This window comes from Urtica dioica, chromosome 11 (assembly GCF_054948205.1).
Source record: "Urtica dioica subsp. dioica isolate 48M chromosome 11, U.dioica_male_clone48M_v1_H2, whole genome shotgun sequence".
Taxonomy (NCBI): domain Eukaryota; kingdom Viridiplantae; phylum Streptophyta; class Magnoliopsida; order Rosales; family Urticaceae; genus Urtica; species Urtica dioica.
Window position 1 is genome coordinate 9,829,866 of NC_142766.1, and position 14,293 is coordinate 9,844,158.

The 14,293-nt window shown below is 39.2% G+C and overlaps 1 protein-coding gene across 1 annotated transcript; it reads right to left on the bottom strand.

Moving 5' to 3' along the window:
• Positions 1-781: 781 nt before the first annotated feature.
• On the bottom strand, positions 782-9,543 carry LOC149381100 (protein neprosin-like). The gene is made up of 5 exons (XM_089601287.1): positions 9,388-9,543; positions 2,765-2,854; positions 2,247-2,399; positions 1,311-1,448; positions 782-1,102 (listed from the first exon to the last, which is right to left on the bottom strand). Exons 1-5 carry the CDS (start codon positions 9,541-9,543, stop codon positions 782-784), a joined length of 858 nt encoding a protein of 285 aa, XP_089457413.1.
• Positions 9,544-14,293: the final 4,750 nt, after the last annotated feature.

Genomic DNA, 14,293 nt, shown 5'->3' on the forward strand with positions numbered 1-14,293 from the left:
GGGGCTAAAGGGTAAAATTTACATAAAAAATAATTGTTAAAAAATACAGCAAAAACAATTTTTTTTCCCTTTTTGAGGGGGGGCTAGTCCTACACGGCCTATGTTCTGCTTGTTCACGTGATGTGGGGAAGCCTCGCGCGGCATGGTGACTTGGATATATACTAGTTTTTAAGTACGAGAAAAATAACGCATGACATTTTCCACTCGTAAGAAATTCAAGGGCTCTTAACAAAAAAAATGAATACTTAATATTATTTGTTTTAATGAAATAAATCAATATAGAAACCTTCCCCAGTGACCCCTGTCTTTCTCATCCATCCTAAACATTTCCTTCTTCAATGACAGCAAGATTACGCTTCTTCAAATTCGATTTAAGCAAAATGATAAGTAATATCTCATAACCAAAATACTAATTCGTGTCTTTCTACTAAATATAATTAGTCTTTTTCCTTTAGAAAGAATATAGGCATGGAGAAGTCATGGTCATCGTCCAATGATCTCTAAGGTCTCGCAAGACCATTTGGTTCAACTTCATAATTACTTGCATACATGAATCGTGTCCCGGGCGAGGGAACTACTTCATATCTATTAATCAGAGGGCACGAGTAACTAATCCTGATTTTTTGGAAATAAAATTTCAAAGATATGGGCCATGATGGTAAACTAAAACAGCAAAGGTCTTATGTACCGTAAAGGTTTATTACTTATGCATATTGTTACAGAACAGTATGCTCAGAATTACCCACTTTACCAACGTTCACATTAGATGATAAAATGTAAGTTAAGCCTTTGGCCCTGGCCCTCCATATAAAACAGTATGCTCCGAATTACCCATTTTACCATTGTCCTTCGATGAGTAGATGTGATCATCATCGTTATTAGCGATGGTATCGAACGGAAGCTCCTCTTTACCAGCCTCGTGATACGTACTAATAGATATAAATGAATCCGTTTTATCGTTTCCACTTGGAAGGAAACCGGATCCCATCTCTGGACCGCTTTCACCGACCGCAGTCTTAGTTTCACCGCCCCATTCGACGTACGTTGCTTCAATATGATAGCCCTCGAATACCTCTTGCGGCCAAAACCCAATTACACTATCCTCAATTCCGAACGCAAACCACCATACTCCGCTACTTTTATCATAAAAGACCAATAAATTAAAGGAAAATTAATACTTTCAATTTGCATTGCTCATTATTTGTTTATTTATTCGAAAATTTTGGTTATTTTAATGTTTTAGCACCCAGAAAAAAAATATGTCCTTCAAAATATTAGCACAAAATAATTAACAATATGACACTCCTTACCTGATAAACGTAGAAGTAGTTCATAGGAAAATCGCCGGGCTTAGTGCCAACAGGTGTTAAAAAGGCACCAAGTGGAATATTAGTATTGGTCTGAACAAACTTTCCACAAAGTGTATCATAACAAGATGAGGATTTAGTCTGCAATATGCGGGGTAAGGCGTCAACGCATATAAATAATACTTGCCCTAAAAATTGTTTTGAATAAAATGGGAGGCTTACTGTGGTATACACATACAAACGAGTTTTGGTATCATTCTTATACACAAGAGGATTTACCTGAGAGCAGGGCCGGCCTAATAACTATTGTGGCCTTAGGCAAAAATTGAAAATGAGGCCTTTTTTATACAAAAGAAAAAACTTATAATAATAATAAACACAAGCGTGTAAACAAAAAAAAAAAAAAAAAAAAAAAAAAAAAAAAAAAAAAAAAAAAAAAACTAACAATAATAATCTTAAAGACTAAAACAAAACAATTTATGAGGCCAATATTTAAGTCTTTAAGTTTATTGGGCAAAAAAACTACAATTTATGAGGCCTTTATTTTTCTTCAAATAGGAGAGGCCTTAGGCAATTGCCTAAATTGGCTAAGGGAATGACCGGGCCTGCCTGAGAGTATAAGAAGAAGAGTGAGAGCGTAATATATAACGATTAGAAATAATAAGGGACTGTAATAATGTCTTAACGATTAGAAATATAAATTGATTGTAACTCGGGATGAACGAACAAGATTGAATAAAACTTTTAACACAATTGAATATATGATTAGATAATAATACGTAAATCAAGAAAAATATATCGATAAAATTCAAATTTAAATAATATATAGATAGATTGAAATATTGAAAGTTATTGGAGGCTTGATTCTGCTTGCAAAATTAAATAAACAATAAATTTATCAATTTAATTTAAAAATATATATAATAGTCTCACTCTCACCATCCAACCAACTTCCACGCTCGCAGCACTAGTCCCTACAGTCATTAGTGCAGAGCTGTATTGGTTAGGGGAGACTTTAGGCCCATGTATGCTCATTGCCGCTCTACTTCCAACAAACCCTTTAGTAGAAGATTGTGTTCGCACCACGGCTCTCTGAAATAATAATTACGTTAAACTAATATTTTAATATGTATGTACAAAAGGATATAATTATACACATATAACTTAATCTACAGTTAATACATAAAAGCTAGCCAATTGGATACTCACATAAGTTTTCCCACCATTTTCCAAAGTCTGATATTTTTGTACATAATTAATACTTTCTTTTGTAATTCTCCGAATCGGCACTGTTCCCGTCGGACATCCTCCATCCGATAGCTCGATGATCCCCTCCGATTTGTAAGCTTTGTTACTAGGTTGAAAGGATTTTGTACCCATCTAATTAAAAATATTTACATTAATTGACACTTACGTGATTATTATTATTTTGCGGAAATCAAATAGTTGATACAAACCTGATAATAGTATGAGTGATTTTTCAGCAAAGGATTGTCGAATGCTGGTTGCTTCAGAAACTCCACGCAATCATATAGATCTCCAAAGTACTGGTACATCCACATTTTAATTAGAAGTACAGACTCATATGAGTGATACCAAAAATGTATATATAAACCGACAAATATATAAAGTACTTACTTTTATTATTATTATTATTATTATTATCATTCGTAGAGATTTAGATATGTTGAAAACATAAGTGGAGAAAGATAATGTCCATGCATAACCTTAGAAGGTCCATCATCCTTGGAAATTGCAATACACTATTTCCCATGTATTTTTGTATAGTTCCTAGATTAACTCTTCCTTGTTTCCATGTAATGTAATCATGTTTACTTATCTTCATTATATGTATAAATAGAGGTTTCACCTCTCATAACAAATATAAAAATATGAAAGATTTATTCTCCATATTCTCTCTAGCTTGAATTCATATTTCTACATGGTATCAGAGCTCAGAAATTCAATCACCATGAACACCTTCGAAAACACATCCGCGTTCAATACCACTTCACAAACTACGCCCACTCAGTCAAACCCCGACTCATTCTCCCAACATATAACAAGTCACAAACTCAATAGCCACAACTTTCTACAGTGGTCTCAATCTGTACTCATGTTCATCTCGGGACGAAGTAAGGATGACTATCTCACCGGCATAGCTAAAGCTCCGAAGTGCGAAGATCCAACGTTCAAAAGTTGGAAGGCTGAAAATAATATGGTGATGTCCTGGCTTATAAACTCCATGCACCCCGAAATCGGGGAAACCTTCCTTCTCTACTCCACAGCGGCGGAAATCTGGCAAGCAGCTAGAGAAATCTTCTCCAACTCCGAAGACGTGTCCGAGCTGTTTGAAACTGAGAACACTCTCCACGACCTACGTCAAGGAGAGATGTCTGTTACTCAGTTCTTCAGCTCGCTCACACATCTATGGCAGAAGATCGATCTCTACGAACATCACCAGTGGACCTGCCCTGAGGACTCAAAGCTCTACCGCAGGATCGTGGAGACCAAGCGTGTGTTTAAACTGTTATCCGGACTCAACAAAGACCTCGACGAGGTCAGAGGTCGTATACTCAGTATAAAACCACTACCATCTCTCCGGGAAGCCTTCTTCGCGGTAAGACAAGAGGAAAGTAGGAGAAAACTCATGCTCGGAGGAAATCTACCTTATACGAGCTCAAATCCGAGCTCATCCTCAGACTCGTCCGCTCTCACCTTGCATGGAGACGAAGTCCTAGCAGCTCGCGTCTCAACAGAGAGACCTCGCAAAGCTCGTCCCTATTGCGACCATTGCAGACGACCTGGTCATCTTCAAGAAACATGCTGGAAGCATGGGAAACCAAGTTCGAAGTCGACTCAAAATACTAAAGATCCGAACTCAATCGGAAACTTGGTATCCACCTCGTCCGCTGCCTCAACTTCGACCTCGGACCCCTCTCCATTCAGCAACGACCAACTTGCCATGCTCCAGAGACTTATTCAACAAGTCCAACTCGGTGGTGAAAGCTCAGGCATTGGACCTCTAGGTAACTCCCCTAGAGCCCTTCATGTAAGTGCGGAGAATCCTTCAGCGTGGATTGTCGACTCCGGTGCCTCAGACCACATGACTGGTAATCGAAGTCTATTCACAAATTACTTTATGTGTGATAGAAGCATAACAGTCACAATTGCAAACGGAGCCAAAACTCAAGTTATTGGCATTGGCACCGTGGTTTTATCGAAGTCCATGAGGCTAGAGTCTGTGTTCTTTGTCCCTCAGCTACAGTGCAACCTCATATATGTACATAAGATCAATCGAGATTCTAAGTGCCGAACTGTTTTTGATGAAAGTTCATGTGTGTTTCAGGTGCAGGTCACGGGGAGACGGATTGGTAATGCCGAGCTGAGTACTGGACTCTATGTCATCAACCTAACCAACCCGTAATTTCTCTCCAGTGTCAAATGGTCAAAACCTCGCCCCAATACAAAGAGATCATGCTCAATCACCTTAGACTAGGACATCCAAATTTCATGTATCTCAAAAGACTGTTTTCATCCTTGTTTATCAATAAAAATATCAATTCAATTCAATGTGATATGTGTGAGTTTGCTAAACATACCCGAAGTTCATATCGACCAACCTCATACAAACCATCTCGCCCATTTGCCACAATTCACAGTGATATATGGGGTCCCTCAAAAATTCCCAACATCACTGGAGTTCGATGGTTTCTTCTATTCGTTGACGACCACACTAGACTCAGTTGGATATACATGATGAAACAAAAATCAGAAACAGCCGAACTATTCAAAATGTTCCACAAAATGGTCCTAACACAGTTCGATACTTCTATCCAAATCGTCCATACTGACAAAGCTCGAGATTACTTCAACTCAGAGCTCGGCAGTTTCTTTAAAAACCAAGGAATAATTCACTCCAGCTCATGCGTTCACACCCCGCAACAAAATGGGATAGCTGAGCGGAAAAATCGACATATTCTCAAGGTCGCCCGAGCAATCATGTTCTCCTCCAATGTCCCATCCCACTTCTGGGGAGAAGCAGTCCCCACAGCCACCTACCTCATAAACAGAATGCCATCTCGCATCCTTGGTTACAAAATCCCCAACTCTTCTTCTCGAAACATACCCTCATTCTCGTCTCATTTCCACATTACCTGCAAAGGTATTCGGCTGCTCAGTCTTCATCCATTCATATAACCAAGGTAAACTAGAACCAAAGTCCCTTAAGTGTATCTTCCTTGGTTATTCAGCAACTCAGAAAGGCTATAAATGTTATGAACCCCGGTCACAAAAGTTCATAGTCTCTATGGATGTCTCATTTCATGAGCTCAGTCCTTACTTCGCCAATTCAGCTCGTCAGGGGGAGAATACCGACAATGACTTCCCAAATTGGCTCATCATCAATCCGGTCTTTAGCTCGCCACTCATCCCAAATTCAACCTCATCTCAGAGTCCGACCTCTACTTCAAGACCGACCTCGACTTCGCCAGTCATCCCAAGTTCGACCTCGTCTCCGAGTCCATCTTCGACCTCGAACTCGCCTCTCATCCCAAGGTCGACTTCATCTTCAATTTCGACACCTGAAATACTCTCTATACCCAGCTCGTCACAAACTCCCATCATTAGTTCGCACAATACCGAACCATCAGACTCCGGCCCACTGCCTCCTTACGAACTGACCCAGAGTCCGGTACAAGCTCGCGACCATGAAATCCCTCCAGACCTGAACCTCGACTCTAATGAGCAAGGTAACACTTCATCTCCTGACTTACCTATTGCATTGAGAAAACCTACTCGATCATGTGGCCAATACAGGATGGAGGATTACGTGTACTATGGGAACCTTTCTGCGGGTTATCAGGCCTATGTGGCGAAGCTGGATGAAGAAAAGGTGCCACAATCCATCGAGGAAGCTCTTCAGATTCAAGCATGGCGAGATGCTAGTCATGCTGAGATTCAAGCCCTCGAACAGAATGAAACGTGGGACATCACCGAACTACCACCAGGCAAGCAAACTGTGGGATGTAGATGGCTCTTCACCATCAAACACAATCCAGACGGCACAGTAGAGAGGTTAAAAGCTCGTCTTGTCGCAAAAGGATACACTCAGGCATATGACATCGATTATCAAGAGACGTTCGCTCCAGTCGCGAAGTTCAACACCATCAGAATCCTTCTTTCACTAGCAGCCAACTTAGATTGGCCCCTCATTCAGCTCGATGTGAAGAATGCATTCCTGAATGGCTAACTGGAAGAGGAAGTCTACATGCAACTCCCACCAGGATTCGACAATGATCAAGGTGCCAACAAAGTCTGCAAACTCAAAAAGTCACTATACGGACTAAAGCAGTCTCCTCGAGCGTGGTTCAGAAAATTCACCAACGTGCTCAGGCGATGCGACTACAAGCAGAGTCAAGCAGACCCGACGCTATTCTCAAAGATCTCCATGCAAGGCAAACACACCATCCTTAGTGTGTATGTGGATGACATAGTCATCACTGGAGATGATCTAGAAGAAATCAAGAGACTGAAGCAGACTTTATCATCCGAGTTTGAAGTCAAGGACCTCGGCAGTCTGCGATACTTCCTAGGCATGGAGGTCGCCCAATCTGAAAAAGGCATCTTTGTATCTCAGTGCAAGTACACTTTAGATCTCCTCAAAGAAACTGGCATGCTCGACTGCAAACCAGTTGACACTCCGATGGATACCAATGTGAAACTTCTAGCTCGCACCACCGAGGTCGCCACCGACAAAGAAAGATTCCAACAGCTCATAGGAAAACTCATCTACCTCACTCACACGAGACCAGATATTGGATTCGCAGTAAGTATGGTTAGTAGATTCATGAGTAATCCTTCGAAAACTCACATGGACGCAGTCATGAGGATTCTTCAATACCTCAAAGCTGCCCAAGGAACTGGTCTCTCCTTCAAGAAAAGATGAAGTCGTGGTATCGAAGTTTTCACTGATGCAGACTGGGCAGGATATATCCCAGATCGAAGATCGACATCAGGCATGTGCACCTATGTCTGGGGAAACCTTGTCACATGGTGAAGCAAGAAACAATCTGTCGTCTCGAGAAGTAGTGCTGAAGCCGAGCTCAGATCTTTAGCCAGCGGAGTATGTGAAGGAATTTGGCTAAAGAGAGTTCTCGATGACCTCAAAATCAATGTCGAGGGTCCCATCAAGCTCCTGTGTGATAATCAAGCCGCACTCAGTATAGCTAAAAATCCAGTTCACCACGACAGGACCAAGCATATTGAGATCGACCGATACTTTATCAGCGAAAAGATTGAAAGAAAAATCATCGACCTAGAGTACATTCCGACGGGTCACCAGATCGCTGACATTCTCACCAAAGCCCTTCCTCGAGCTACATTCTCCGAGCTATGTAGCAAGCTTGACCTTCTCAACATATACAGTCCAGCTTGAGGGGGAGTGTTGAAAACATAAGTGGAGAAAGACAATGTCCATGCATAACCTTGGAAGGTCCATCATCCTTGGAAATTGCAATACACTATTGTTGGACTAAAGTTAATAAATTTCATTTATTAACATGTGGATGGCTGATTTTGTTTGCCAAAATCGGACCTAAGTTGAATGAGAAATTGACGAGCTGGGTCGAGCTGGACGAAGTGACGAAGTCACTCAGCTCGACTAGATAGGTCGAGCTGGACGAAGTGACGAAGTCATTTCAGCTCGACCGGGCGAGCTCGACTAGGCGAGGTCGAACTGAACCAGCTCGACTAGATGAGGTCGAACTGGATCAGCTCGACTAGGAGAGGTCGAACTGGATCAGCTCGACTAGGCGAGGTCGAGCTGAACCAGCTCGACTGGACGAGGTCGAACTGGACTAGCTCGACTGGGCGAGGTCGATCTGGACGAATTGACAAAGTCATTCCAGTTCGACAGAGGGCGAGGCCAACGTACTTGAAGTAACGAAGTCATTCCAGCTCGACTTGGCGAGCTCAACTTGGCGAGCTCGACCTGACGACCTGGACGGGACGAACTGGACAGGACGAGCTCGACTTGATGAGCTCGACCAGTAGAGCTCGACTTGACGAGCTCGACCAGACGAGCTCGACTTGACGAGCTCGACCAGACGAGCTCGACTTGACGAGCTCGACCAGACGAGCTGGACTGGACGAGCTCGACCAGACGAGCTGGACTGGACGAGCTCGACCAGACGAAGTGCCGAGCTGTATGGTTGAGAATTAAAACCTACGGTTTTTTAGCTTTAAATGCGTTTGCATTTTAATGCCATTAAGGCTGAACGTCTGGACGGTTGAGCTGGGTATATGGCCGAATGATAACAGCCTCATGATGAGGATTAAATGCTTTTAATTCTGAGCGGTTTTGACTGGTTCAAATCCATAATCTCTAAGCCTTGGTCGCCTATATAAGTGAAGTTTAAGCTCTCATTCAGTACACCGAAAACAAACGTGTATTCCTTTGTTTCCCCACTGTTCCCGAACTCCCTACTCTCCCAGAAATATCTTTTCTTTTTGTCGTGGTGATAGTGTTCGCTCAGGTTCTAGTTCGCCGAAAGAGTCAAGTGGATTGGTGTTAAACTTGTCTCTGCAAGTCGTTGTATCCTGGGAGGCTTTCACTCACGTGTTCTAGCATCTGTGGGAGAGCGATAAAAAGCTTCTAGGAGACCGTCAAACGGGCCTCGGCTTTTTCCAGTTTTTGGTTTCTCCGGTTCTAGGTTTAAAGGTGTAACCGGGTTTTTTGTAATCTTTTTACGTGTAACTTTTCCATGCAACTTGTCTTTTATTTATTTATTTATGTCAATATTATCTAACAATATTGCTAACAACTATTTCCCATGTATTTTTGTATAGTTCCTAGATTAACTCTTCCTTGTTTCCATGTAATGTAATCATGTTTACTTATCTTCATTATATGTATAAATAGGGGTTTCATCTCTCATAAGAAATATTAAAATATGAAAGATTTATTCTCCATATTCTCTCTAACTTGAATTCATATTTCTACAAGATATAGTTACGTCTGAAATGTATTGAATGTAAAGAGATTTCAATCGCTGATTAGTACAGATATTCGCATGCAAACCTCTAATGTCTTGATTGATGGCTTATTCAAAAGCTTGAGTTGCTTCTCAATTTCCCACTCTTTATTTGCTGATTTCATGAGACGGCTCCCACACTTTACACACTTGAAGGAACAAAGTACCAGCGCGAGAACTAACAGAACAGTCTTGATTCCCATTATCTAATAGGATTCCTTTTTAAGAAAGAGAGAAATTTAACGAATGCTTCATGGTTAATTATCTACATAATAGCACAAATATTGTTTCTAAAATGTGAGAAAAATAAAGGGAAAATAAAATAAGGAAGTTCAATACCTTAATCTTGGGACTACGCCAATAATATTATGAATTGGAATCCAGTTAGTTGTTTAAGAGAAACACCAATCCACCAATATATATATAGTCTGCAAAGAGACGTATTTTTGCTCACACCCTTACTTTATACAATATTAAATGCATCTGTTCAGGGTAATAAATTTCCAATATATAATAATTAAATGTATTCATAAACACAAAGGGGTCATCCTAGACGAGGTAACCAACCCTGATGATAAAGTAAAGTATGGATTATGGAATATAAAAAATAAAAATTGAAAATAAAAATCCGCCAAGTTATCAATTTTTACAAAAATACAAATACACAAGATCATGCTAATAAACTTCTAGTAAATATAATTAAGCAGTAATTCCGGACGAGAAAATAAGCCAACCTTAATACAATTAATGAATATAAAATAAAATAAAAACTGCAGATATCAATTAACATCATATTTTATACTTTGCTCAAATACAAATATACACATGATCCTGCTAATAAATTTATAGTATATGATGATTAAATGTAATTTATAACGTAAGTGATCACATTGTAATCCTGATACAATAAATAACGTATAAAAATAAAACGAAAGATATCGTTTAATTTAGAGACATACCTAGGACTAAAATCCGTTTGGTGCAGTTTAGTTTGGTTAGTTTTGGTCCGTTTCAAGAATTGGAACTATTTTTTTGGTTTTTTAATTTTCAATTAATTGAGTAACTAAGCCACGAAAATTTGGACATTGTGTTGATACGACATTGTTTAAATATTTTTTAGCATTCGATTTACGCATTTAGACTCTGATAAACAATTATTAACGAATATTTACAATTATTAATGTCTTTTTGGATTTTTTTAATAAAATCTCGTGACTATTTACTTAAATTTATCAAAATTTGGCTATCTAGCAAAACTTCAGGGTTTTTTTTTTTTTTTTTATGACTATACATCTAAAGAGCCCTTAGATTTTTGGACCAATAATAAGACCAAATTAGTCCAAAACTAAAATTCGGTTATACAAATTTTTTAATAATTGAATCTTAAATAATAGATATCTAGTTTGAAAATCGATTTTAGAATGCAGTCATCCAAAATATTAGTCATCCGGCTCAAACCAATTTATTTTCCTGTAATTTTGTGCCAATTTAGAAAAGAAAAAAAAATCAATTATCTCATTTCATAACAAGTTATCCAATTCAAAACGGTTCTCCGGTTTTTAAAATTGATATCTAGTATACAAAAACAAAATATTAAAAAAAAGGGTTAAATAACTGAACAACCCAATTTTTGGATAGCCAAAACCGATGGATGATCTAGTTTCATAAACGGATCCGGCCGGTTTAATGATGTGTCACCACATTTTGGTTTCAGATCAGTTTTGATAATCAGTTTAATTGATTTTCAATTAATTTTTTGTACACTCCCAATAGAAATTAAGCTAAATAGATCATTTTATATGAGAATTCACCTTCAATAATCTTGAAATTTCAAAATGAAAATGTGGTCTTAATTTTAGCTAGGGGCCTCAAATTCTCGTTAAATATATAATTTGATCAAGAATCAAGAAGAAAAAGTGAAAATGTGTAATCAATATGTGAATGAACGTAAAATTACAATAAACTATATGCTCTCTTCATACCAAAAAATGAAAATACATTAGTAATATCTAGATTTGCTAAATTACCAAATAAAATTTATAAGTCCAAGTTTATTGAATTTTAAATATATCTATAACATGGATTCTTCTATTTGAGGTTCAGGTATTGCAAAACACAGATCGTAAATTGATATTCTCTATCATGCTCGCGATGGATATCCCTTCTTGATCCAAAATGAGGGAGCCGGTTGAGACAAAAAGTGCTTGATCGATCTTTATCTCTGAATTTTGAGGTGGCCTGCTGCAAGCTTACCTCAAAAGGGGCTCGCTCCCCTACCATGAGTGGGCTGGATTGATTAACCTCAGTCTAGCAGATTTGGACCAGATGTCAAATGCTTGATGCCCAACAAAAATCACTGTTAAAGATAGATAAAGTCCTAAAACAACATAACAAAGATCATCGTTAAAGAAAGACAAAGTCCTAAAACAACATAATCGAAGGTCCGTTTGAAGCAAGAGATCATGTATGGTTGGGTTGAAAGACTTGATTGATGCAACAAAATCGCTTTTATTTCATGAAATTTTGATCATCAACTATCGCGGGACCGATAGATCCAACGAAATCAAATTTTTAAATTTCTCCAACAAGTAGGCGATGAAGGACATGATCGAAGGGATGAACAAACCGGACCTAGACGGCTGTAACATCATCGGATTTCTCGCATTGATCAATTTCATCTCCTCCTACATATTTCGGCGATCAGCGACTTTTGAGCAAACCATCGCGATCTCCCCCAAAATTCGAGCTCGAAGTCATCATGTTTTTCCGCCTCCCATTCCTCACGGCACCGGTGGCAGAGTCTAGATCATTTCCGCCTATGAGAAGGCATCTTGCTCCACGTCGACGAAGCCGAGTTTTTACGGAGTTCTAGGAAAAGGCTAAGAGTTTTGAACGAGGGTTTTTGAAGAAAAGTTCAATGAAGGAAGGCTCTTCGTCTTCCTCGTCGACAATCGAGATTGAGATCTGGTGTGGGGTTCCACGGGAAGCTGGCAGAGGATCTGAACGATGAGCTGTTAGACATGGAGTTCTACTGGGAGCCATCAGATGATCTGGACGAGGAGTTAGAGAATGGCATTGGTATTTATGGTGGTGGTTGACCTTGTGACATCGGGATTGTTAGGACAAGGAAGTGATAGGAATTTATATCGCTATAATTATGCGGAAAATAATTATAGCCAACGATAAGAAGTGATAGTGAACCTAATTGAAGGTCGGTGGTGATACTGAACCTAGCGCCGAAGACGATAAGAAGATTTCATACAATTTGATTAATCCAAAGTTTCGATTGCTAGCACAACATGCCAACCAAATAATATTACCGAAAGGGGATTCAATCAATGTCAAAGTTTGTGCAAGTATCGCCGTAGTGCCTATTCCGGTGACGTTTGAAGATGTTAGAGAATTCCTTAGATATGAGGAAATTGGCGCGTCGTGCATCACAGTTTACATGGGGTAAATATTTCTTTTATATGATTTTTCTTATATCAATATATAATATTTCATTTTATTAACTAATTCAATATATTTTTTTTCGTAGTTATCTACAATCCATATTACACAAAAATAAGCGGAGTGAAGTAATGTGTTTTGTAGAAGCGGGTTTGAGTTGCTACCTCCAAACCAACAACGACGAGGCCCATTTGTCCGAACGAGTCAAGCAAATCGGTAAAATGGCTAGAAATGTAAAACCAAGACAACTAGTTTTGATGCCTTACAATTTAAATGATCATTGGATGCTTGTTGTCTTCGATCTTTGGAAAGATCAAGCGATGTTCTTCGACCCGTTGAAGAATAAAATCCCATCCGATTTAAGTAAGTTGATAAAAAGGTAAATTAATAACATGTTATTTGAAATATTTCATTTACACCAATATTTGTTTTCTAATTTTTTGTTGTTGTGCGTATAAGGATTTTTTCGGATTTCAAGCTTGAGAACTAAGGAGCCCGAGATAACGGCCAATCAACTTTAATCACTTGCGCTTCGGCTCCTAGACAAATCGGAAACACGGAATGCGGGTATTATGTCTTAAGTTATATGCGTGATATTGTTGGAGTTGGTCTAGATAAACTATAATTGAAGAAGTCATATACACCGGATAACTTAGAAAAAGTTCGAGAAGAGTAGGTATTTTATGTACAAACTTTTATAGAATGTGAATATTAGTTTGATTTTGGATCATGTAGATATTTTTTTTTTTATCTTTTGGATGTTTTTGGATATATACTTTGTTTTGGATGTAATTGATATGTTTTGGATGTTTGGATATTTGGTTTTGGATATATAATTTCATTTTCAGGTTTTTTAATTGGAAAACTGTAAAAATAGCTCTCAGGTACAATTTGGCCGCGGCGTGTGATATGTCGTGCCGCGGCAAATTTTCCTGGGAATACAACTCGCCGCGGCGAAACATGAACCTTGCCGCGGCAAATTTTTTTATAAAAAAATCAACATTAACTCGCCGCGGCCACGTTACGTGTTCGCCGCGGCGAGGTATTCCACAACGGGACAATTGTACCGTTGTGGAAGATCTAGCTGCAGCGAATACATAACGTGGCCGCGGCGAGTTAGGCGAAAAAAAATACTTTAGTTCGCCGCGGCAACGTGTATAGTTCGCCGCGGCGACATATTACACAACGGTACAAATGTCCCGTTGTGGAAAGTTTCGCCGCGGCGAACGATACACGTTGCCGCGGAGAACTAAATAAATTTGTGCAATTTTTCCACAACGGGATAGTCCCGTTGTGGAATCATGGAAATTTCTACAACGGGACTTGTCCCGTTGTGGAATCAGTACTTTTCCACTACGGGACGAGTACCGTTGTGGAAACATTCCACAGCGGAGGATTCCACAACGGTACAGAACCGTTATGGAATCTTTCCACAACGGTTCTGTACCGTTGTGGAATCCCTAATTTGTAGTAGTGATAAGAGCAAATTAAATATTACGATTA